Raw genomic sequence first — 27,786 nt, forward strand, 5'->3', positions numbered from 1 at the left:
ATGGAGGATTCAGAACTAAGATTTCAACTACAGCAGCAAGGTAGAAGATTTTTTTCCTCAGTTTGGGGCTTGCAAGAGTTACAGGTGTAGCTTGTTGATTGAAAGCTACTATTTCTTTCCTACGGTAGAAGACTGGCAGAATACTATTTGGACTGCTAACTCATTTCTTCTGATGTTCTCTATCTTGAGCCGGTGATGAGCCATCAATCAGTCTGGTTTGTTATATCAGAAAGAGGTTGCTTGGTTCCTCACGAGCACCAAGTTGGACTCTGCATTTAGGTACCAGGCATCAGATGTGTGTCATTTTTGTTTGCATGCAATTAACAAGTAGCTTGCATGAATACCCTTCAGCATTAAGTCACACGCATTAAAAGTTGTGTTGCATAAAAGATAATGGTTGCTATTTTGGGAACTCATGTAGGTAAATATTTCAATATTTTTTGACATTATTTCATTGTTGTGAAAGTGCCCAGTTGGAGTTACTCAAAATAGAGAAAACTAATGATACACAACAGATCGTGGACTGACCCATAAAGGAGAAGTCTTCCAAGAAAGACTGGAAGCATTGGAATTCTTTTCCTGTTATGTTTTTGGACAGTACTAAAACTCAGGCTGTGTTTTGAAGAAGTTTTTTTGTTCTCCCAGCTTTAATGGAATTTATTTACACCCAGAGAAATTTGAGACTATGCTTGTTGAATTCAAAGGAGACAAGTGTGATTTGATGCTGTCATGGTTCTCCTTTGTAAAATTGCATGTCAAGAGATAAATAACATATAGATAGGTTTTTACCAGCCTTACTATTTTAGACTAGGGTTATACAAAAGGCTCAAATGGGAACAATAAGGGCCCAGCTACACCAAGCAGCTGCTGGGGAAATGAGGTTTTAAAACTTGTGTTTCTTAGTTCATTTAAAAAGTAAAAATATCTTGTGTTTTATTTTAACTGCAGGTTGCCTTTACCTGGTAGATGCGATAGGAGGAGACCCAGAGGTTCTGCAAGGAGATGCTGAAACTTACTATGAAAAACTCTTGAAGAAATCTTCGTCTGTTCCTGATGTTTTTTTGATCCCTGGAGGAGGAGAGGTAGTTTTTCATACTGCAAGTTAGATACTTGTAAGCTAGTCTGTTGGTTGTGCTCATAGTCTGTCTGTCAATAGGGGTAAACTGGTGTGGCCAGACTACAAATCTCTTAAAATCAGCAAATTCTGCACAATTTCAAATAGCTTGCATGCTGCAAGTGAGAGATAAGCTTAAAACTACAAGTCTAAAACCCTCTGAGTGTGGATGAGGGTTTGAAGTACTTAGCTGAACTTTGCATCTTGACCTGCCTCCTTATAGGCCCCAATCAAAAGTGAATGTGACAGACGTTCATACCATCGCACAGCTCTGTATTCTGCCTCTGCTGTGCAGTTGACACAGGTATCGTGATATAGTCAATCTTTTGTTTCTGTTCTTTCCAATACTTATATTGATAATTTTGAATGCGGATTCTCCCAAAGCAATTCTGATCAGATGTTATTGATAGATGGCGTAAATACTGTAGGTGCCAATGCTTTAGGGTCCATTCCTGAGCCACCTGGGGAATGCACTGGAGATGACTAAGCAGGCCTGTTAAGAACTCTGACTTCAGTCAACCGGTGAAACCTTTCATTCTGTGCGTTTTCTACATCACAAAGGGTGTCCTGGCCTAACTGGTATTGTACTATCAAACCCGCAAGCAGATGAGTTGAAATAAATGTTTGAAATACGGTGACTTTTCTACAATTTGGGAAAATAACATGCAGTAGTTTCCAGAAAACTGCTGTTTGAGGTGGCTAGCTTCATCTTTGAGCCGTGAATGCAACTAGCTTTAAATACTCTTCTAATGCCCTCTAGTGGACCACGTAGGGTTAAATACAAACCTGAAAATGCAAAGATCCCCCAGTTCAGAGCTTCTGTGTCCTTACCTCAGCCTTTCATGCCTGCCTGGTTGTACTTTTAGAGGCTCGTTTGCTGTTCCATGAGAAGGGAGGGTAAATTAAGATCACAAGCAGTGTTTTGTGTATTCCTGCAACAGCTAGACACAGTGAAATCAGTTAAAGATGGACTTCTGGCTTTTGATTCAGAACTGTCTTGATTTTGTGGCTTGTCATCAGACCTTAAATGTATCACATGACTGATTTGAGTCTCATAGCAACGTATTTCTCTTTGCATTCATTTAATTCGGGTCTAATCTAATCGGCAGTCAGACAGCTACTCAAGGACATAAGTAATGGTAATGTTCTTGCTGTATAGTTTTTTTTTCCTTATACTCCATAATAAATAGTTCAAAGAATGCTGATATTTTGTAACTAAAAAATCAATCAAATGTAATAAGGTAAAGCCCACATCCCCAGTGAACATTTGAGCTAACGATCTCTGTTATATACCTACAACCTGAAGGATGAAGATTCTGATGTTTGAATAATTGCTGCAGTTACCAGGTTTTTTTTTTTTTTTTTTTTTTTTTTTTTCCTCTGTGCATCTGAATTAAAGCAGGTTTCAAGTGTCAGGACCGGCAACCATGAATAATTATTTAGCAAGTGTCAAGTGGCTGTCAGCCCACTTGCTCTGGTCACAGAACATCTTTTTGGTATGGCATGGTCTTTGGACAAGCATTCAGTACACAAATAGCAAGGATTATTGCAAGTCAGGATGGAAGCACACTGGCAGCCTTCATAGACAGAAAGCTATGCTTGGCTCATGCTGATGTTGTTAGCACCTGTGAAAGTGTGCATTACCTTATAAAACAAAATAACGATCATAGCAGTATAGGAAATAATACTGGCCTTTTTATTATAGTAATGCTCCCAGGTACCATAATGACTTCGATGCTGTTATATCTGAAGCACGCAACGAACGACTGAATCCCCAGAACATACTGAGATTTCAGGAAGCTCTTGAATACAGATTTCAGGCAGTTTTCAGTTTTTTTCCTGGAGTCCAGTGTTTGCATAAATGATCCCAGGATTCTGGCACTAGTGAATACTGGTTTCAGCTTAAAGTTGTTATCTTGAAAAATCCATATTCATACTACTTCTTCCATGCACCATGAAATAATAAATGTATCACATGACTGATTTGAGTTTCATAGCAAACTGACAAATGGGTGCAATTAGAGAGAGAGTCACACCCACACATACACAATGGACCAGATTTTTGAAAGTACAGTACATACTGTGCTAAATTATGCATGCTCTTTGCCTGTACCTAAACTTACATGAGAGTGTTTGCAATATTCATATGGAAATCGTCATCTCTATGCATATAGAGCTGTTTGAGCACAATAATTTTGTGTTTGTGTGTCACATCATTTGGAAGTTTAGTCTAAGACTGAGAGCTTGAGCACTGCATTTTGATTTTAGCTTTGCCTGCAACATAACCACCTTGTGCCAATTATCTACCCTCCCTGTGCCTCACAGATAAACTGCCCAGGCACTGCCCTAATGCTTTGATACTCCCTGTACCCTAAGGCTTAATTCATTGTTTGCAAAACACCACAAATACTCAGCTGGACGATGCTGTAAGAAGTGCAAGTTGTATTTGTTTTTATTTGATGTGTCTGGTCTTTCATAACAACATTTGTCTGCATGTAACAGCGTTCAAAGCCAGGTTATGTACTAATCATAGTAAGTCAGCATTAAGGTCTTCACTAACTTCAGTAGCTTGATTTCTTTTAAATTAACATTACTTGCCGATAATATTAGAATATTATGTATGTTTCAGCACCTCGAAGTTCAGGATTGAGAGGGTGTTGTGCTCAGCTTACACAATGCATGTTAGTAAAACATACCATAAGTTCATCTAATACATGAAATACTTCTTGCGAGCTTTGGCAGTACAAACAGCTACAGGACTTGTTTGTTTTTTAGGTTAAACTTGAAGATTCCTGTGTGTGTTTTGTCCCCCTCTACCGAAATAATCCTACTTGCAAAATGTTGCTGTTAACTGATCCAAAGGATAAAGAGACAGGTTAGAATTGGTCAAATTATTTTGAAAATTGAGTACTTGTACTTTCTTTACTTTTAAGATGATCTGCTGGTTTATGTATTTAAATATTTCGGGTTTTGTTTTGAATATGAAGTGGATTTGTGTTGGTGGTCTGCTGATTAGAAGGAAGGACTGACAATCAGGGCCTTTAAATTTGATGCGTAGCTCTGCTGTTACCTGAAAAGTCACCTTGGGTAAATATGTTATTCTTTCTGAGTTTGTTCAATGAGATAATATTTTTCTAATTCAGGATGATGTGAATTTAGTGCATTATAGTTTGGATAGAATTCTGAAATCCTTAAACGAGCAAATATATATGTGAAATTATATTAATGATACATTAATGATAATGATTCTTACTCATGTGATTTTTACTTTACGATATCTTCTTCAATTCTAGGTTTAATTGCCTCCTATTTCCAGTATTGGTGTGTGAGGGATAAATTCGGTGTGAGACCATGCTCAGGAACTGAGTTAAATCCATTTTATTTGGCAGTTCTCCCAAGATTTTCTTTAAGCTCTACCAGCTTTGCCTCTCTTACTACTAGTAACGAGTAACGCTGGTGTTTTCCTATTACAGCCCGGCGTCAGCCTGACAGGGATACACTCCAGTTGAGTTACAGGCAATAGAAGTCAGCATGTGCTTACTGGTGTTTCTGTTTCATGAGTCACTGCTTAGAGTATCAACGAGTTATTAAGATTTGATCAATAATTGTATCTAAGTGTATCTTCCAGCTATCAGGATCGCAATATCTTCAGATACAGCCTGATTTCTTCCTGCTTTTTCTCTTAGGCTAGTGTCTTTGACTATGGCATGTGAAAAAACACAAATATAAAATAAGTAATGACTCTTGATACCATTGTCATTAACAGGAAACTTGATCCAAGTTGCATAGTACCGGAAGCCTAGGTTGCGACTCACCTAGATTAAATGAGAAGTTTTGGACCTGCTGTGAAGCAATGGGCCATATGATTTTTGGAACATCTACAACAAAGACATGAACCTATGCATTGACCCATTGTGTCACTTAGAGGAGGGGATACAGAACACATGAAGCCTCTTAAACTTTCAGCTTCCAAATGTGGCAGCAAACTGATGACATCTGTCATGAAAAACATACCTTTCTTTTTTTGAAAGGATAAGCCATAAATTATGCCTGAAAGACTTTTATAGCCAGTATTCTTAAGCGTACAACAACGGCAAGGCAAAGAGGTTTAGCACTTTGTTCAGCTCTAACTATGTGTCAGGTTAACGATCTTACACTCCCAGAACAGGTACTATTAGTGTAGCTAAGCCTTCATTGGTCAGTCCAAACCCTGTAACCAGCAAATTTCTTCATAAGAACAAAAACCAGATTAAAATCATCTGTGGTTAGAGGTGAACTCTGCAAAGTTTTCCAGCTCCTTTTACATACGCTTTCAATTGGACGTTCGCTAATGGGTTGTGATTCACATAGTTGAAGGTAGGAGACCTTTCCAAGTTACAAGTGTAGTCAAAAGGCTTTCTGGTCCCTCCAAAACTATTGATATAGAATTACTTTCCTGACATTAATGTATATATTCCATTAGCATTTTTCTGAAGAGGGATAGACACTGGTGTGATAAAGGAGAGAAGAATCTACACCGGAGGCCAAACTTGCTCTGAGTGCCGTTGTGCCTACCTGCCGACTCATGTTCAAAGGAATGTAGTTGAAAGCAGTGTTAAGCTAGTTTAGGCTGCACAAGAGGAGAGGGAATCTGTAACAACTACAATGCAAAAATAAATTGTTAAATAAATGCAGGTGGAAGCAGTGCATTTAGCACAAATCTTCAGTTAAATGATCTAACAGTATTAGGAACAACAAGTGTTAATGAGATACATGTACAAGGAAGAAATGATTTCCCACAGGAACAAGTAAAACAAGTCCACGTTGGAGCCTAAATTATATGATAGTTATCTACATTAAAAGCTTAAGCCTAGCAGAATAAATACCTTATTATATTATAAACAACAGAATGACTGACTACTGTGACCCTCTTTCAAAACTTTACCTTGAGTCACCAGCCCATAGTCACAGAAACAGTCTCACAGAGATCAGTCAGTCTCGTTATTTAAGTAAGGCCTACATCATCTGGCTTTTAATATTTCCTTTTAAAAGTATGATTTAAAGGATTTTACTGGAAGTTCTTTGTTTCTGGATTTTGTATGCTATAAACATGTGACCAGCCTTCCTACACACATCAAATCTGACTGTGATTTTTTTTTTCTTTAGATGAGTTTTAATAAATTTTCATTAGTTCTCTAAAGTCTGCTGGAGTGTGTATATATATATGTATGCATGCCTATATATACGGGTATATACATTTGAAGTATTTTGTCCAAATATTTTTCCCACAGTTCAACAGATTTGGAATTGACTCTTAAGGCAGCAGACTGTGTTAATGTGGCAAGTTCATCTGGATTTGCTTACCTGTATGACCTTTTGTTCTGACCAGTGCACAGACCAAATTGTTTCAAAACCAATCCCTTCAGAGAAAAGCAATATTTACCAACTCAGTCATCGTTACTTGAGGACATGGGCAGAAAGTTAAAACACTAAACAGGTTGCATGTTTTTTTTTCCCCTCCCTTGAGCTTTACGCTTTTCTTGTGAACTCGAGTTTCATCCAGATGGGAGACGCAAATGATTTTGCTGTAGTTGATCTTTCTCTCTCATGTGCTGTGCAGTGCATCTGCATTTTAATTTTACTTCGCACCAGGAGTGCTCTTAGGAGCAAATTTCCTGGTTGACCCCAGGTACTGTGCTTCAGTTCATATCAAGGAGCAGTCTCGGAGTGCGTGAACTGGATTACTTTTGGCTGAAATTGAATGAGAGGATGCACTCCAGAGGCATGCTGATGTGCCCCAACCTCTAATGGGCTTTTAGTTTTCAGCACCAGGCTAGTATTTGTGACCATCAGGTTTTCTGCACCAAATGTTTTGCTCTGGGAATTTAGATTTGTTAATGTTACTCTTGCTAATGCAAACAAGGCCCACTGATTTTTCCTCTTGCAATTCATTTGGACATTTCTGAAGTCCACTGGGGGAAGGCAGCCAAGGGTGTCCCAGGATACACTGGGGTAGAGGTGCTTTACTGAGAAGCACTTGGAAACAGTAGAAGATGCAGCTAGTAAGTCAGTAGGGCGTGTTTAGTTGTCTACTTCTCAGGTCCTGATGTGAGTAGTGAAGCAGCAAGAAAGTGTTGGAGTCTTCATTGCTTGATCCTGCCACAGCTCATGTGATGCTCTGAGACCATATCATATCGCTCCCAAGAGCCACGGCTGCCTTCTGCTCTCATGGTTTTCCTGACTGGTGACTGCCAAAACCCTGACTAGAGCCTTTTCAATTTAGTTTTCCTGACAGTCGCTGGGGTTAAACACATACCTGGGCAGTACCTTAATCTCAGTGAGAAAGCTGTATACCTTGTGTGTCTTACGTTTGTATGTGATGGGATTTCTTCTTTCAACTTCATTTGTGTTTACATCTATAATGGTGAAGTATTGCGTAGATAAAATGTTGTATATAATGCTTATGAAATAATATCCACTGTAATATACTTATTTTCCCAAAGAAAATATTGTCAATCTAATAATTTATGTTTGAAATTGTAATAATTTAGACTCTGGAAAAATACTGAATTTAGCAGCCTAGCTACAAGTTTGCCTGTGAAGAGCTTTGAAGTTCGATGGCATTTAATTCTTGAACGTAGGTTAAAGAGGATTTCATTCCAACACTGAGATTTAGATCTGATCATCTCAATCAGATGAGTTGTCCAGAAGTGATGCGTAGCTTGTGGTCTGAAATGACCTGCATATTTCGAAGAGAAAATTGATATGGTACCTTTTCCATAGGACTTAGTCTTGGTTGAGATAATTTTTAATTTATTTTTGGTGGGCTGAGTGTTCTGTTCTGTTAGTATATCTCTACAGATATTTTTGTGAGAATGTAAATTGCATTGTAGGGGCTTACAGAGCATAGCACGGATGATTAACATCTTTATAACTCTAAATAAACATACCCTATTGTGGCATTTTCTGTATGCTGTATATAATAATTTACAATAACTGTTAGATGCCATGGAACATTTATCACAAGACACTTGCAGCAAATCACTAAGTAAAACTCAAATTGTAGAAGAAGATGTAATTGTTTGCAGGAAAGATATCTATCTTAGCTACTTGAACGGCTGCCATTACTGCAGCATCTGCATGCCTCCCAAGCTTTAATGTATTTATTTTGATAAGACTCTTAGGAGAGAGAGAGAAATGCTCTTATTTCATTTTAAACATAGGGAACTGAGGGACACAGCTCTTCAGGGTATGACAGAATGTGGTTTAACGTAGGACCTCTGAGCTTGCTCCATTATCAGAGCTGACCTAGGCTCAATTGCGTGGAACTACTTGTTGGGGTAGTTTACCATTCTCCTTCTACGGTGGAAATCTGGCAAAAGCTGCCTCTATAAGTCTGCCATCAATCCGAAATACTGCCAAAGTTAAGGTAAAGAGGACTTTATCTAAGGTAAAGAACTGGTACATTCTATATTTATTAAACAGACTCAAATTACCTCTCTTGTATATAGCATTGCCTTTAATTTAGTTTGTGACTGAGGGGTGTGTTTCAGCAATTCAGATGACGGCTCAGGAGAAAGAAGTACCAAGCTGGATGTTGCTTTAATTTTTCTGCTTTGCTCTATGTGTAGAGTCCTGATGTGCACATTTCATTCAAACAGTTGCCACGCCAGTGTGGGAGTATTTGGCCAGCATAGCCTAGAAAGTAAAAATATAATCCAGACCTGGATTGGGCAGGGTTCCATCTTTGCTTAGGAGAAGGAGACATTTCATAATCACAATTGCATTACGCTTAGCGCCTAATTCAATTCGATGTTTTTCAGTACTGTATTCGAAATACCTGTAGTGGTATGGAACAGTGTGCTTCACAGGCTCTCAGCTTCTTGGAATACTCTTGAGTATGTTTGTCTGACTGTGGGTGATCAAAGGACTGAGGTTTAGCAAGCTGGTGCTTACAGGGCAAGCCACCCAACTGGGCATGTATATACTCCATTAATTGTGAACTGAAATGTTTTGGATTTGATCCATCTCACCTCGTCTTGCAATTGCAAGATCAAGCACATCAAGTCTTGGAATTGCAAGATCATTGTAATCATGTACATCATGATTCACAGGGTTCAGGTGATATGTGTAACTTACTGTTGGCAATAACTTGATCTCTTACGATCAGGTGAACGTAACCGAATGTCTTGGAAAGAACAAGACTTGGGAAGGCGAGTGAAGGAACATGTGGTCTCACAAAACGTGTTTGCATTTGAAATAGTGTTCCTCAAAGTTGATTATAAAATGAAAATGAGAATATGGGGAAGCATGGATGGATTTAACTGTGGACCAGATGTTGACTTGAAAAACGATAACAAAAAGCAAAGTACATATGTTTGAGTGAAATCTGGAGAAGTGTTTTTTCTTCAAGAAAGGCATCCATATAGATAAGATTGCTCAAGTAATGTGATGTGACAGTTGCTATGTCAACTAGTGTTCCCTTCCACACATTTAAATTATTGAATAGCACAGTAAATGTTCTATAAAAGTAGCTCCTTAGAACATGGTTATGGATCTTCCTATTTTCCTCAAAGATTTTTAAAACTTTTCTGACCTTTACTAAGAGTGTTGAATGTGTCTGAACTATGTGCCAAACCTCTGTGCGGCTCTCATTAAAGTCAGCATTTGGCCCATTATGTCCCCTTTGTCTGACTCAGCTCCCTTTGTAGCTGCAAGTTTCATGGATATGTAATGGAGCAGTGGCTGCTTGCTTTTGAAAGCAGAGGGAAGGGATTGAGGGAACAGATTGAATCCATCACACGAAGAGTATGAAACTCCCATGCAAGTAAGTGCATAATATTTAATGAATTGAATCTGATGCTATAAACAGGCATCTGCCCTTGCGTGCAATACTTTCTTCATTGTTAACCAGTACACAAAGTGTAACACTTTTTGGCACATGCTTTAATAATTTACTTGAAATATAAGTTAGCTAAGCGGAATCTCCAGTCTTAAAGGCAGCAGGAGCTGGTAGAGGCTGAAGCAAAAAGGGAAACTAACTTGTGCACGTCAGTGACATTTGTATAACCTGAGGCTAGAGCAGGTAAATAATGATGAATCCTGTTAAAGCCATTTCATTTCTTTACGTGTAAATTTGTGTCCAACTGGTAGATGATTTTTAACTTTCTTGTTTGTCCCTGGTTGAGTAGCTTAGAAAACAAGTAGACAGTGCACTCCCTTAGGAGTCAAGAGGTGCGGACTCTGCTGTTCTTTGTAACATACTTTCTATGTGATGTTTTATCTTTTTGTCTAAAAGGGAGGATGCTAGCTGCCCTGTTTGAAGATAGTAAAGGTATTGGCGTTCTTCAGTGCTCCTGAAATTGTGGCCATGTACTTTCTTTAGGTGAATGTCACCGCTCTACGGATAATAAAAGTCCTTTTTGCTGCAACATTTACTGCTTGATGTGTTGGTGATCATAAATGATTAAATTTCTGTTTATCGTTAAAATCCATTCTATATCCTTTGAAATGACCATGTGTTAAAACTTTTCTTTCTGAGCAGGGCTTGGGAGCAATTGCAGTGTCACTGTCGCTGCTTCAGTCTTTCTCTTGCAAAGCTAATGGCAGGCAATGAATTCTTGGGAAGAATTCATTGGGTTGGGAAGAAGTGGGGTGTAAGTTCTGCGTAGCACCTACACTAGGAGCTGTGACTTGTAGGCTGGTCATACACTTTTGCTTCAGGGCAAAGTATATCTTACTTATGTGTGTGTATGTCTGTCCTTTGTTGGCAGAAACCGCTCGGCGTGCATTTGAACTTCTGAGAATACCTGTCCATGCAGAGATTTAGGAGACTGTATTCCAAACGTACAGATATATTGAAATTCAATCACATAGGCAGCTGAAAAGCTGTTTGTTAAAGTGCATATGAAAACTTTGACTGGTGTGAGTGCAAATACGTGCATGTATGCATGTGGACAGGGGAAAGTCTGAAAGAAACTTCAAAAATGTGACCTGTAGCTAGGTAGCTCACTTTATCCCAAATACCACTCAAACTTACTGAACAAAGTAAGTGCTTTATTCATATGGCACACAGCTTGTCACACCAAAGTCACATCAATTCCTGAGAAAAATTACCTTCATTTCATGCCTCTTGCAGTACTGAAAATTTGATATCAAGGGGATTGGAGGTGAAATTGAAATACAATCGTTGTTCTGCTGTCTCATAGCAGATCAAGCTGGAGTCAGCTGGAGGGAGAGGTAGATCTGAGGCTGCTTGTGGAAAGGTTCAGAACCAGCTTTGTATTTGTTTGCAGATAATGTGTTCACCTGTCTTTTTCTTTTTGTAGTTTTGGCAATTTATCTGAACCATTGTTGGTGGCCTGTTGAAGATGTAGTAAAGACAGCTGATCCTTCTAGAGATGGGCTAATTTCGGTAAGGATGCTGTTTTAAACAGTTGCCTTTACCCTGGAAGTTCCCAGCTGGAACAATTGTGTAATTGTCTCTGGTCTTCTATAGCTCATGCTTTATAAACTGTTGGATCTGGGCTACATGGCTCACCAAGTGCTTTGCATGTCTCCTGTTGCACAGTGGCATTCACATTAACCCTCTCTAAACAACTTTCTGCATGCAGTTTATGATCGATCTGTGGTATTTATTAGTTTTTCATTTTAGTTTACCCTCACTGCCAACTAAAGGAATAACCAGGTAATTGTTAGCAGTAACTCTTCACACTAGTGTTGCTTGGCTGACTGTCTGATGAGAAGTTACTATCTTTTGGAACGATGTCTTATCTAGCTAGTTACAATTTTTTTTTTTTTTTACTTTGGATGATGTTTATATTGTGTTCATTTTATGAACTGTAGTTATTTAATAGATTATATATCTGTAATTTGTTTCCCAAATAAATTATTAGTAGGATACAACTACTTTTTTGTAATTTGTCCAGCTTTGGTCCTTAATGATTCTAGTCCTTTATCATCTCTCCGTAATATCTGCCATATATACAGTTTAATTATTCACTGAATTAAATAGACTTTTTGTGGGCAACGGAACTGGAGGGATTTTGAGACACAAATCCTTGCAAGATAGAACTTGGGGCAGAAACTCTGGCTTTCAGACTTTCAAGCGTTTGCTGTATGAATAGAGAATGAAAAAATGTCTGAAAATAAAAATCTTACTCCTTTTAGCTCATTGCTAAAGTCATTATTTGTGGAAACTGTCATTTTCTTTTCCGGCATTCGTATAAAGCTTCTTGGCACCACTTTTTACCTTGATGACCAATATGATCTTGTTCCTTTCTATTCCTCCCTCTCCGTGTCCTGTTGTTTGTCTAGTAAGAAGCATAGCATAAAAACTAATTGTTTGTGTTACACCTAGATTATAAGACGCTCGGGTCAGACTGTATTTATTCTGTTTTGTATAGTGGCTACCTCAGTAAGGTCCTGGCCTACTGAAGTTCTTTGATGCTGTGACAAGACAGGTAACAGGGGAGAGGTTACCAGGATAACACAGTGAATCTTATCTTTATTTCACTTTTGGATAGGATTAGATCACCTTGAACCTGTTTCCAATTCTGTGACTAGTTCGCTGTGACTACAATCAAGATCCTTCTTTTCCTGCTGCTTTAGAATTCCTCTCTGTGACAACAGGAGATGTGTGAAGCTTTATACATTGTTACTAAATTATTCTATGCCCTCTGGATAGAGGGCAGAACACTAGAAAAACTGTTCTTGTCATTCTGTCTGAACCAATTCATGAGGTATTTTCCCCAAATTAAGTGTACGTGTTCCCTGACCTCCTCCTTCCCAGCTTCTTTTAATTTTGAAACCTTTTATGAAACGCAAAATATTATTCTCCACTTCATTTTTCTTTGGTCTGTTTTTGTTTGTTCTCTAAGGTCCAGACATTTGGAGAAAGGATTGTCCTCTTTGTTCTGAACTACATTATTTTTGGAATGCTGGAAGGGAGTTCAGCTAATGATGCATTTTTTCTACCCCACTCTGCCACGGAATGTGCCAAGATACTCTGGAGAAATGGTGAGGCTGTTGCCTTTTACTCGGTCAAGATGAAAGGTAAGGTCATTTTAGAGACAATTTCCATTGGTTCCTAATAACTAGAAATTTAATCCTTTTGTTTATTTTTCAGTATAAATAATCTTGGCTCTCATTTACATTTTTATATCACATCTCTCACAGAATGAATCTGGGGAACAAACCTTCCCAGAATTTGGAAGCCATCCATATTACTTTTGTTTAAACACGATGGCTCCAAACTCTATTCTCAGTTACGCTGAGTGACCTGAGGTACTGGCCTACTCCAATAAAATTTGCTTTAATGCAACCAAGGAGAAGGTCATACCTCTAGGAACAGAGAATGCAGGGCCTACCCACAGTGGAGGACAGCATCCTGGAAAGAATGCTATCTGAAAAAAGCAGTACAGTTCACAGTGGAAAACCAGTGTATCAGGAGTGGCTGATGTGAGAAGTGGCAATATCCTTTGATGCATAAGGAGCAGTGGCTGAGTTGTGTAGGGGAAGGTATATGCACTAGATTAGTCCTGGAATGCTTTGTCCAGTTGTTGTACTCCCAGTTTAAAGGACGATGATTAATTGATTTAATCATTAATTGACTAACTAGTGTAGAAAAGCAACAATCTATTAGTTTCTTTAGGGTTACTTGCACCAGTATAAACTTTAGTGAAGGTCTTTTATTAAATAGTTTGTATTAATGCGGGTACATTTTGCTATTAACCAGTCTAGAGCAGAAGAGGCTTCCTTAGAATAACTCCAGGTATGCGGTTGAGCACGTACCCCGATTTAGGAGCTCGTTACCAATCTGTGTCATCTCGCTACTGGCAGCTTAAGTGTAGAGAAGCTGGTATCTTTGAAGGTAACTGTATTATTCAAGTCAGCAATCAGTAGCCATCTGTCAAATAGGGGAGAATAAGAAACAGCTTCAGAGCTGTACAGGTGTGGATTGCTTTGGATTCCAGAGGCCAGTCTGAAGCTGCCTTCTTTGATATAGTCTCAAAGGCCAGCAGCAGCAAGAGATGTTCTGCTCTTCTGCTGCCTTGGGATGTGCAAAATCCTTATTCACACTGAGGTGCAGCTTGTACAGTGCTGTGCTGGTACAGTACTACTGTACTATCAGTGATTAATATGACAAAGGAATCTTGTAGGTAACTGTGAATATGCTGGTGAACTGGCTTGTAATTGGCAAACACTTCAATTGTCGTAGTGCATTTTCATTTTCCTTTAAGTCCATAAACACTTTTGAGCAAAGCTTTTGGAAAGAAATGTTTGTATGGGCTGTAATGATTCATGCTTCAGTAAAATAAATTTGCACAGTAGTCTGTTATGGGTGGAGTGTTAGCCAAGTCGAAACTGTTTCTGAGTAAGTTGAGAGTCACAGTTTGGTTTTAAACCAGGTCCACATAAAATACAAATTCTTCAAGTCCAGCTTTGTCAGCATCTGTCTTTTGTTGCCAGTGGTTTTTTCCTTTGGGCAGCTATATTTGTTAGTTTTTGGCCTGTGTCACAAATTACTGCAGTCTTTTACCAAAGCCTTTTCGGGAAGCTTGAAACTTACTGGTTTTGCCCCTTCTTGCTATTTGCTATATGCATTTAGAAAATAATTCCTCTTTCTGAACTTCTGTGATTTCAATTTCATACCAGCCATGCTCTGGCTGATCCTATTCTCTCTACTTTCTAGAAGAGCCATGGATTTATTAGGCCCAAAAGAGGCTAAGTTAAATATATTTTCTTAGAAGTTTTATTTCAAATGGTTGCTTTAGATTTTTTTTAAAAAAACTTTTCTTTTTTTATCATGATGTAAAATTTTTTTCCTTTTATTGTCTTGATCAGAACATTTAGTAGGAGCGGCTTTAGGTACAGGACTTTATATTGTGCTGAACCTCTGTTACAGCATCTGGTCCTACAAAAAATTATTTTCCTCTGTGCCCACCATGTGATTCTGATTCCCTTTATTTCCATGCTGTGCAATTACGTGGTCATTCTTTATAGTTTTATTTTCTTCACGAGGTAATTGAGACTCTTGTGCTGATGTTGTATTCAACTGTATTTCTCATCTGTGAATTTTTCGTTTTCTGTAGTACGACAAAAAAACATGCTTCAGTGGAGCCAAATAAGCCAGAACAGATCTGTGGAGCATGGCTGTTTCAAACATAAGTCATGTGGGTGAATCACAGAAATGGTGACCAAGGAGGAGAGAGTCTGTTCTATCTTCGCTGCGGATTTAGTGGTGTGCCATTATGCAAACTAAATTTTCAATGGACTTCAGTGATTCCAGTTAACTATCTTGGCAATATTATAAGGTCATTTCCATTTGCCAGTTCCTAGGTGGCCTCTACAAAGTGAACTTGGTAATTTTGGTCCAGTTGCACACATTCATCCATCTTATGAACATCCTTAACTGGATCTCTTTTAATAGTCTGTCTAAAGAGGGACAGATGGTCTCGAGCACCCGCCTTGCTCAGAGACGCAGTAACTGCAAGTCAAGGTTTTGAGACAATTTGGCAACTACTGACACTGGCCGTACTGCACCTGTTGTGTGGATAAACAGAAGACTCATTCTTCAAGGCTATCACTTTTCAGGAGCTTTAGACACCTTTATTATAACAAAATTTATTCATGAGTACACAGATCATCACCCTAACCTCTCTGGTATGTGCCTATTCCTGTCCAATGACAGGCATGCGGCGTTTACCACTGGGTATACTAAAGATTGATGAGACTTACTAAGCCACTAATGAGGCTGATAAGACACTTTGTCACGTGCCAAGATAAATGTCTCCAATTTTATCTATGTCAGCGACTTCCATATTAGACATCTGAGGAGTTAGACCTCACTGATGGTAGCTGCTTAAAGGTACAACAGGAAATGACAGTTTCCTGTATCTGTACCTTTCTTTGCAGACAATAACCTGCAGCACTTGAAATATTTTGCAGAAAGCCTTCATAGAGATGTTTTGAGTTTGAGATCTGTTTTGTATTCTTTTTAAGTATTTCTTTCAGATTTTCTTCTTGGCATGGTCCGAATCTGTGTGAAAACCTCCAAAAAAAAGTGTTTTGTGTAGTGATGTAGGATTAATGACCATGGTTACTGACATGATTTTTTTTGTGCAATGTGAACATGTACTTCCCTGAAATTTTTCCTTTTTTATTTACTGAGGATTAGTAATTACTGAAAATGGACTTTTACTCCCTTCATATAAATGTCAGGAGAATGTAGAAGATTCATCATGCAAACAAATCAGTAAGAAAGTTGAAGGATGCAATGAGCCAGGAGTGTTATAGTCCTTTCAAGAATAAAATGGAACAACCCCCCTTTTTTATATAAAAAAAAAACACTTGAGCTTTTTTTTTCCTACTGTTAAGTGTTACTGTTTCTATAACACATAGAAGCTGCCCAGTCACAGACCAAGCTGACTGTGGTACAAAAAGGAAGGAAACCAGATTGCCAAAGCTTGTCCCTTCCTAAGCTCATTGTGTCCCTTTTGTCAAACTTTAGTAGTAAAAGTGGAGAGAAAGATAGTATTCTCTGTGCCATGAGTCAAACCAGCCTGAACAGAATTTGGTCCTCTGAGAAGGCTGCAAAACATGCAGTTGAACCAGGAGTAAATGCGTTGTTGACTTCTCATTCATTCTTTAGAGATTCTCCACAAATCACGTTTTGGGAATGCCTGACTGCAAAAACTCGAAGCTGACATAAAGGAGGCAGCAAAGCAACCCTGGCCCAGTCTCTGCTTTTTACTATGCCAGAGCCTTAGAGATGGGCTTTGAAGGTGGCTGCCAGGCTAAAATCTTTCACACCTTTCTTCATACAAGCCTTTGCAAATTTCTTTTAATACTTTGGTGGCCCACATGGTATTCTCTAGGAATAGATCCCTAGAAAGATAATAGGATTTTATTTTTCACTGATTAGATACATTTCTTTAAGAAAAAAAAATGAAATCAGAATTGAATTTAACCTGACAGACAATTAGCTGAAATCTTGTTGGGTAATTGTCTTCTCTCTCTCTGTTTTCTAGCAATAATATTTTTAATGTGCATTTCTGAGGCAGACTGAAGGTTCTGGCTGTAATAAAAATTAAATGACTCCATACCAGTCAAGACATGAATTCATTTAATTTTATTGAAGCCAGAACCTTTGTTCCCCTTCTCACATACAAACTCACACAATGGGTTGACCTTGGGTTCTATTCAGCAGAAATATTCCCCACCCTTTACACAAGCACTCAGCCTGCAGAAGGCCTGTCCAAACATGTGTGTGCCAAGCCAACTTGTTCAGCAGGGAAATAGTCAGTATGCACAACCTTGTTTTGTTTGGGTCTGTTGGATGTGGCGACTGGATTGTTTTTTTTTTCTGGTTTGTGGCTCTTTGGGAATGCTAATGGCTGTCTGCTTTCCTGCCCTTGTAATATCTGTTTACCATTTTGCTGGCTCATAAGTTGGTCATTTGGCACTCATGACCTAACCAAGCAGATCAAAGGCTTTCAAAGGGCAGACTGTATGAATACTGCCATCTCCATTGCCAATGCCCTTATTTTCCCTGTCTCCTCCCTCACCTCAAAACTTAGCCTGTTTGTGTGTTTCAACAACGAAACAAACCTCTGAACCAAATGTGTGAGAGCCTAGTGGTCACCTCTGGGCCACCATTAGCTTACGGTAACCTCTTTGCTGTTGGATGGGAACTAGAGACAAAGTGGCCTTTTTTCCAAAGGTTGGTTTGTTTGTTTATTTTATTTCACATGGCTGTGGGCTATGACTCTTCTAATATGTTTCTGAGAGACAAGGTGAAGAATGGCTTCATGTTTTTTTTATTTACTGCCTTTAGACATTCCAAAGTTTTTGTCATCTTCTCAACACAAAATTAGGAGCACAGACATAAATCACTCAGCTTCTGGGACTGTTGCACAGCAGTCTCGTCAGGATTTATAGGATACAGACTATATGAGATAATAACAGACTTATAAGGACACTTGCAACATGCAGGAATTTTTAAAGCTATTGGCTTGATGAGGAAAAGTTTGTCCCTTTCTTAGAACGTATGGTGCAACACTGCCGGAATCCAACATCTCTGTTGGGCCAGCAGCTAACAATGGGACTGGGGGTATACTCAATTTTTTGGCTTATGAAAAAAGAGTAATTACCCATCATGTGTTACAAATATTGAAAGGCTATAAACACCACCACAAACCATCCTTTTCCAACCATGTGCTTCAACATGTGTTTGAAGTTAAGCACGCGCTTTGATTAAGCAGGGGTGGACCAAGCCTGGATGTGAATGGATTGGTTATGTAGCTACATACTGTTGCTGTATGGCTGAGTATGTGACGTGGATTCTTGTGAAATGGAGAGCTACAGCCTTGGCAAATCAGGATTTAGAATTAAATATAGTCACACGTGCTTTACTGAATTGGTGTCCTAGAAGAGAGAATAATCCGAGTCAGGCCTGGCCGCTATTGGCAAAAAGTACTAGACACCAGCTCAAGGAAGAGAAGTAGACCTCAGTTTAAGATAGCTATAAGGATGTGATGAAAAATGGATCTGTTAAGTAAGAGTCTTACACTGGAATTTAGGAACGGCCATTCAATAGGAGATCTGTGAAACAGGTCTTAGTGAAGTGATGAAAGTTTCGTGTCTCAAGACACTGAAAACTAGACTGAGTGGTACACTAGTTAGTGATAAGAACAAAAACCAAGAAGGCCTTGATGAAATTTAAGCAACAAATTAAGAAAGCATAATGTTTTTCTGTTATAAAGGCCTGGATATCCATTTCTATTTATGCTGTCATGTGCCTAGATAGAAGCAGCGTAAAATTTTTGTAAATATTCTCTACAAATGAAATGAAATCAGTGAGGTGTTTCTATGGTGACCGTATCCTATATGTAGGTATTTGATGAACTGATGTTGGTCATTCATTTCAGGGTCGAATGCTTATGCTGTCAGGTAGTTTGAAGTTCTATTTTTGTGATATTCTGCACTGTATGGAATTTGTACAGTGAATTGCTGATGTACCTTCTGCAATGGAACCCTATGATGGTTACGGGGAATGTTAAAATTTTGGACCCTGAATGTCTGTTCTCAACCAACTTTCTCTTGGCACCAGTTTGAGTTTACCATACATGATTGCAAAATATCCCTTGATTCTAATTTTTTTTGGCAGTTTTCACTGAGAATTGAGTTTTAATAGTTTATACTTGTGTCTGTATTTTGTCCGCATGTAGAGCATCATGTCGTGTCCCCATGATTTCAAGTGGCTGATTTAATGTGTTTATTAGCAAGGACCGTCCTTGAGTGAAAACCCTAGTTTAACACTGATAGTAGTAGTTCAAGAGGTGGTCTAGAAGCACATACATGGAAGATAAATTACCACTCAGAAGAAATCGAGTGGCTCACAAAAGGAGCACTTACGGTACTTTCTTAAAATGCACCACTCAGTTGTTTATGGCTTTATACCCAAGCGCCTTAATTAATGTCTACACTCATCTTCCTACACAGGTGTGACTGTTGTGTGCTGCAGTGTAAGGTTGAACCTAAGCTGCTACCATGAGTTTAGCTATTGCTTGGATTCTGCTCGGTGCTTTCTCAGACACAGCTCTTCCTCTTTAGAAATTCATCTGCCTCCCTGTTACGCGCTGGGTTGTTGGGGCTGCCGGCTTCTGCTCTGTTTTCTGAAGGAGGCGAGTGGTGCACTTCCCTCCCTCTGGCCCAGAGTCACTGCACGTGTGAGCAGTTAGGGATCTGTTTCCAGTTTCAGGTGGAGCAACCCCAACACTTACTTTTTGTGTGGTTCTCTTACCAACGAAGGTTTGAAGATGACTCCTGGGTATGTGTTGACAGGTAACAGCAACTGAAAGAGAGCAATATTCTTTTGTACAGTCATCTAGGGAATTTACTGAACTAGGAGATCAAAGACTGAATATGCAGTAGAATGGTTGTATAACTTTCTGACCAGTAAAAGTCAGAAAGGAGAGGTGTAAATGATGGAGCCAGTCATTTCATACTTCAGAGTATTATCATACCATTTGCTGAGGCACAACAGCAATGTATGCAGAGGCCAAGAGAGCCTCTCTTCTCTCCCTGCAGTCATTACAAAACTGTTAGCTTAAACAGTATTGGGAGTTCTCTCTGGAATCTTGCTCCACTGTCCATCTGTGTCTGGCCATATTGACCTTCTGAGTGTTTGGATCATACTGTGGTGTGTGGTTTAGTGTATCTCATAAGAAGAGTATGTGGGGTGATTTACTAGAATAGCCAAAAGCTAAAGGAATATACTGAGATTACATTCAGAATATTTATGCTTCTTTGGCTATAGCCTAGTTATATCTTTTCAGTGAACTTTCCTATGTATGTTGCCTCTGTACCCAGATGGTCCGATTATGAAAAATCAGAGTCTGGAAGATACTGTGGTAAGACCTGTCAACCACATTAAACAGGTCTTCTCAGTTGATGGCACAAATCTTCCTCCTGGGATTACTGTCTATGCAAATGTACTTCAGTTGGGGTCATCCTCGTAACCTGTGGAAAGGCATCAGGGCAGTATTTGTGGCTAGAATCACACAGCAGTTGATTAGTGCAGCAATACCAATTTTGTTTTCAAATTCTTCTGTTTTTTCCTCTCTGCTTTCAGGAAGCCTATGTGATGGTACAACCAGTCAATGTTACTTGCTGCCGGTTTTGGATACTATATTTGTCCGGAGAAAGTACAGAAGAGGTGGCCTAGGGATGAAAATGCTGCATGATTTCTGTCAGTCTTTCATGGCTGAGGATGCCTTGGGGATCAGCTGCCCTATTTCTGCTGCCATGTGTCGAGGTAAATCGTTTGATGTTGAAGTGTTAGGTAAGGGTCATGTATAATGTATAAATTTCAATATGGTCTTGGTAGGATTTTCTTAACTGTATAAGAGTTCAGTGCACTTGTCTGAACTGAACTGTTGTTAGCATGCAGCTGGTTACTTTTCTTGAAACATCTGGAATTTCCTGTAGAAAGGTAGGCCAATATTTATGTAAGACAATGAGAAGCATAAAACTCATACTGCCTGTTGGACATTTTGCGTTCTCGTCTCGCTCTCTCTTAGAAACAGAACGGTGTCATTGCCCCGCACAGTGACTTACCTCTTTTATTTGACACCATAGGGAAAAGGCTCATAAGATGCTTTCTAGCCTACACTATGGACATAAAGCTCTTGTAGATACTGCATTTTAAAGAAATTAGATTTATTAAGCCATATACCTGGACTCTGTTCATTCACCCAGTCACGTCCATACTTGTTTCATATTGACTGTTTTGAACATTTGGCACTTATAAAAGATCATTAAGTACTTGTATACCTTCCCTGTGGTCAGGCTGAAATTCTGGTTTTGCTGGTAAAATTTACAGAAAATATCTGTGCTCACATTATTTGTAAAACTGTTTTCTTTAGAAAAACATTTTTTTTCCCAAAGTTGCTCTCAGTATGGTATATGGTCTTTACCGTCCTTTTTTTTTTTTTTTTTTGTTAAGTTTCTATTGACTTATGACTTTACAGCCATTTCCTAACAAGTGTCAACAAAATTTTGACTGTATCTATTCTTTCTCTTGGTCAGTATGTGTCATTGATGTATGCAAATGTGCCCCAGGAGTTTCTAAGCTATTGCTACTTCTAATACAAGAAAGAATAGTATTGACAACATTCTTTCTCTTCTCCTAGTAATATCCATTTTCCTATGGCTTAGACATAAACATCAATGGTTTAGACACTGGATCAGAAAGCTGATTTTGTTAATGCTGGTGATACATCGCAAAACTATGCGTTCATCTCAATAAAGATTAGAGCTAGTAGTGAATAAATTTGACTTGTACCATGTTCTAATTAGATTTTCTAGATTCTACTTTTATAAAAACCCTAATACTATAAGTTAAATTTTGAGTGTATTGATGTCACTGCCTTTTTAAAATTTCCTTGGAACCACAATCTCATGCTTCGACAAAGGAATGCAACCTTTTACTCTAAATCTCCGGACTAAATGTGCACAGTTTTCACTAGCATGTTATTTAATGTGCTGTAGAGGGCTAAAAGGAAATAAAAAGCCATTTATCTTATATATCTATTTTGGTATATATGTTACTTTCAGTAGCTTTTATTGAAATAATTAATTTAGTTTGGATATCCTTGGATACAATTAATGACAGCAATCTGCTCATTACAGTGAGGCAAACGTTTACATACCAGAATTAAGGGTTTTGTTTCAGCATCCCAATGTTAAACTCAACTGAATGTTGAAGGTCAGTGACCCATCTAAATTTATTCTGTAGTATGATGAACCAGAATGGACAGAGGAGAGCCTGAAAATACTTTTGTTGTTTACAGGTTGCTGTCTTACTACAGTTAATGGGTCTCATAGAGCCATGGTTAAGGAAAGCTTAAAGATCCCCATTAAATTTTAACTGTTTGTCCTATAACATATACCTCATCTTGGCTCCACAGACATCCTCAATAAACCTCTGAATAAGACAGATTTCAGTTTGATAACGTAAGCAAACCTAAATTTGATAGTTTATCTGAATTACTTTAACGTTCAGTGTGTATTGACAGCGAAAGGAGTCTGTGTGAATGTGGTTTCTAAACTGATTCTACATCTGACACCGATACTCCTGTTATTCCTCTGTTAGTTCTTCCTATTTCCTGTTTTCCACACCCAAAGAAGTAAATGAAGCCCAGCAACAGAGTATAGGGTAACAGAAATACGATGGCCCGAGAGCAAAACAATACAAAGCTTTTATTTATAAGCAGAAATTTGAGCAGCATTCTTAATGGTTAAAGCTGGAAGATACTGAAACACCTTTCATTTCAGAGTAGTGAGGGTGAAAAAACCCGCACTGCTGTTAGTCTAAAATCTGCGAAGTGTCTGGAGGTCGTTCTGTGGTGCAGTGCCAGAAGAAGGTGGCTCACTAAATCTTTTCAAGTCCTGTATTTCTGCGCTTACAAGGACGTAGTCTAGGCTGAAGCAAATGGACAGAATTCACTCATGCCTGTTTAGGTCATTCCACTTAGACTTTTCCTAAAAGCCCCAACTAAAAGAAAAAAAACGAAGATGAGCAGAGAGAAGAAAAGATTTCTGAAGGAACTAATGAAAGTAGGTCTGATAGAATTTCCAGGATAGAATACACTCCCTCTTCTACTGTACTTTTCATTCATTCATGCTTTTACCCCTTGATTTCTCTTATTCAGTTTGCCAGAAATACTTGCAGACTTACCCTGATGAGCAGAAGCGACTGTGGGAGGTGGAAGCACCGGGAGATTGGAGCCAGCGAGTGAATATCTGGTTAAAAATTCAGATGGAGTCATCCCCTTCAGGAAGTGAGTTAAAATAAATGCTGTGAACTTGGCCATGTTAGTTATATAAAGATAAGAAATAAAATCAAGGGTTAGGTAGTGATAGTAGATTGGTGGTTTCGCTGTTGTTTGCAAATGGAGAAACTACTGAGTGTGCAGTCCAGTTCACTGGGCTTTTCCCAGTAAACAGGACAATTCTTAGGAATGATGAGGTAATGAAATTGAACTGCCGATCATCTGAGAGATACTGAACAAAGCACCGTCTTGGCATAAAGTGGCTGTAACTACCGTTGCAGGGCACTTACAGCAGGGTAGAAGTTAGCCCAAGACACTCCTGTTGCACAACATATTGTGTGGGTTATAGAGAAGGGTTTGTTTCTCTGAAATGATTACAAAGAAGAAATTTGTGTGGCCAATGGGCAATGTGTTTAACTACCTTCAATTTGCTGCCAATACCACTCTTGGATGGAAAAAAACATTTTCATTACGGCTTTTGGAAGAATCAAAGTATTCTCTTACAGGGTAAGTCCTTGCTGGGACGGTTTTCTGCCTACCTCATAAAAGATAGAGAGAGTAGGAAAACCTTTTGACAGTTCATATGGGGATCTTATTGATGTAATCTGTTCAACTGGCTTGGAGCTCCAGACAGGCCCCTCTGCTGCACACACACAAGCTGTGATAAGCATTAGGTTCCAAACGAGGGGCACACATTGTCTCTTTCTGGAAGTGCAGCAAGGAGTGCTGCAGAGCAAATTGCTCCCATGCCTTCCCACATCTATCCTGCTTTGTACTGTCTTGGGGACCTTCAGTTGAGACATTGCGATTCATCTTGTCTGCAGCAGCCCACAGGAGAGTTCAGTCAGAATTTTGCCCTGGGCTAGGTTCCTCTGAAGCCATTATATTTATGTTCCTCATGTTTTAAACCAACAAAAACTGATGTTGCTCTTTCCTTTAATCCATCTTGCTAAGTTCAGTTTATTAATGGCAATTGAAGAGAACTATGATCAGATCAGCAAACAGAAAGCAGGTCCTGGAGGAGAGTGTACTTTCTTTTTTCTTTCTTCTTTTTGTTGTCTTCTACTAAAACAAACAAACAAAGAGAAATGACCCAAAACATGGGTAAATATAATTCCACCAGAGTGGCTGTCAGTAAAAAATACACGAGGCCTGGGAACTGCCTTGGCCAGTTCTGCACATAAATGAGATATCTCATATCTACAAAAAGAGGAAGGGGAGGGAAAGTATAAAGCAGAAATAGGAAGGGTTATATATATTTATAGGAATTGTGAATTGCAATGTGATCTTTATAGTGGAAGGGAGCAGAAGCAAGTGAATTTGGCACTAAAATATATAATAAAAATCTGCTTTGGAAATGATATTCACTCTGGTGCACAGCTCACTGGGCATCACTTTCCTTTACACTGAATGCACTGAACAGGCTTTATTTCATCCATCTTCAGTGGAAAATCAACTCACTATAAAAACAGTATTTTAAAACAGTGTGTAATGCATTTATTGTATCTGGTTTTCATATGGAGTCTACTTGTGTGCTTCTTGTGCTGGTATTATCCCAGTACTGTGCATATTGTGCACCCAGGGAAATACCAAGGGACAGCACAGGACAAATAACACCTGCTGAAACTGGGGGATGCATTACTCCTGCATCGCTCAGTCTGATAGCTGGTAAGGAAATAACAGGAGAATTTTCCAGGGTTTCATGCTATCTGTTAATAGTAGATAAAGCAGAAACATTTTCTGAGTGCAGGAATCCTTTATCATCTGACCTAGTGTGCTTCTTCCCATACACGTAAAGAGAAGTTTGTGTTTCCAGAGTTGTGGTATAGGGACACAGAGAGGAAAACGAAGTGGCATAGAATGGAAACCGCTGGAGTTGTACGCTTACCTGTTCCATACGTGCACAGTTAGACCTTTAGGGTCTCGCTTGGGAGCACAGTGCTTCATTCTTACTTGCTCTGTTGTGTGGAGAGCAAAACACTGTAATTCAATATTGTCAGTTCCAATCTGGATCTATGGCAACAGCCATGAGCGTAGACAAGTCTTATTCTGCTCTGATTTCTTAGATCCCCGTTGACATTTGCAATCCTATGTTTTAGAACAAGATTATTGAGAAGAAAAATTGAGAATTCTGCTCATGTTGCATTTGTTTTTCCCCAGTACTCAGAATTAAATGCTATTAATGTTGTTGTAAGGATTCTGCAATCATAGGTATTCCAAAAAAGGTTTCTATAACCCTGAGGTCAGAATTTTAAATTTTGCAAGGTTATGTGGCTGCATCTAGTGGCAGTGCAGATAAACTGCAGCTGGTACTTCAGTTTGGATGTACACAGGTACTTAGACATACATATACACACGTATATTTTCTGTTTGCATGTATACGTGTATCTATAAAAATAAAGCTCTTTAGCATGTTGTTGTACATAGCTGCAATCATTCATAACGAATTAATTCTTACTGTTTGGAAAATTGAGAGATTTATTTACAGCAAATAGTCTCAGTAACAGGAACATAGTGACATTTCTCTTCTGGGGCTGATTGGAGGAACAGAAATCATTTAACATGATTTGTTCCTAGTTGCTAAATCTACCAGGCAGTGAATTGAGCTGTTTTGAAGTGCTCAGTAATATATATGAAGCATGTAAGTATAAAGCTAATGCAAGAAATAAGTAGACTGAGCAAGAATTAAAATCAATTTCAAGTGATTGCTTATAATCCTTTATCTGAATTGATCGAAGTGTCTGCATTTTCTGAAAGGGAGGAAGGGATATGGTTTTCTTGATGTAAGAGATAAATGGATTATCTATTTAGCAGAACTTTCAAGCTAAGAAAGACCCAGAGACATTTTCGTTCCAGTATAGTTGTTCACCTTAGTCTTTTGTGGTAATGTCATTGGGTACCCTGGTTTGGTTAATTAACAAAAGCAAGGCAAAAGGGCTTGAAGGTAGCATTCAGGTGGCTTTTCTGGTGTGTTTTTTAAATGACAATTACCATGGAAATCTGCTAACATTTTTTCCTTTTTAATCTCCTTCTGGGGCAAAACTATTCTCCCCATTTCTCTAGAGGCTGAAGCGGGCTTTTAAACCAGTAAACCCAGGCAATCAGATATGGACCAGATGAGTAAGGTACAGTGACCAATTTGCTATTTTATGACTTACTTTTTCATTGGTGGCCTTTTCACTTTTTAGTGAAGTCGTGAGGTTTAAGTATGAGGGACCATCACAGACAAGTATAGGTGTTTTTTACTGCTGACCCGTAGGTTTATATAGCTAATCGTAGCTGTATAAGATACACACACACACATATAGTTGATTCATGTAGCCGATTTATATAGCTGTAGTAGTTGGAGAGGCTAAAGAGTACAGGATAGTTTTTGCTAAATGTTTTATTTTGATCCTTACTGAGATAAGGGAACTGTAACCAAGCTGGCATGCAGCGAATTCCAAGGTTTGCATCTGCAGTGACTTTCTGAACTGAACTGTGATTCTTCCTGTGTCTATACAGGGGCTTGAGCGTGGCACGTTTGGAATGAGTAAGCCAAGCTCTTTACAGTCCTAATTTTTTTATCCCACTACTGAGCTGCCGATCTGACTGTGCTTAGGTTTTTGCAGGATGGAGGCCTAAAACAGGCTGAGAGGTTTGAGTGAAGTCTGAACCTAGTTAGGGGAACATGTATCTGAGAAAACAAATCACAGTAATGAAACTTTTTCGAGTAGTAAAGAAAAAGGAGAGACGATTGGAAGCAAAACAAAAGAGCTGTAGGAGTTGTTTCCCCAGCACATTTTCGTTGCCACACAACAATTAAATCAGTTTGTTTTCTTCAGACATGGCTCTCCTGGGGGAACTATGACAGCTCTGGCCTCTGTGGTGCACGCTCTTGCTTTATGCGCTGTGGTCATGGCTTCGGAGCCCACCCAGCCAGATCAAGGCTCCATGTACTCCCAGTTTTCTTTATGCTGACACTTCTGGGAACTCAGGCAGGGCAGCAGGAATGAAGCTGTTCTACAGTGCAGCTAAGTTTCTTGCCTTGCGTACTGTGGCCTTGGTTGACAGAGGCGTTTTGTATTAGGATCAAGTCACTGTTGGTGTTGTTTGTGTGTAATTTGGTGTTCTCTCTGTCTTGGTTCTACTTTCAGGGTGTTGAATACATTCCTGGTGTTGGGAAAGTGGCAAGAGATGCCACAGAAAAAAAAGATGACACAACAGCAGCAGGGACTCTAAATTCACAGGGTCATGAACAAGAGGACCTACAATAAGGTGCAGGAAATGCTCAGCAATGCAAAGGATTCAGAAAAAGCAGGCCCTGGGGGCTCAGTTGGAGACAAGGCCACCAAACAATTCAGAATTATACCATAA

General features: G+C 39.0%; 1 protein-coding gene across 1 annotated transcript; it reads left to right on the plus strand.

The window, feature by feature from the left end:
- FAM169B (Protein) lies at positions 1-27,786 on the plus strand. Its single transcript, XM_009984566.2, is given in 10 exon segments — positions 1-40; positions 949-1,082; positions 3,890-3,989; positions 11,422-11,507; positions 12,973-13,147; positions 20,730-20,912; positions 23,311-23,439; positions 26,494-26,555; positions 27,567-27,724; positions 27,726-27,786. Coding segments are annotated over 10 exon segments (1,128 nt in total).

Source organism: Tauraco erythrolophus, chromosome 14 (genome assembly GCF_009769465.1).
Source record: "Tauraco erythrolophus isolate bTauEry1 chromosome 14, bTauEry1.pri, whole genome shotgun sequence".
NCBI lineage: Eukaryota > Metazoa > Chordata > Aves > Musophagiformes > Musophagidae > Tauraco > Tauraco erythrolophus.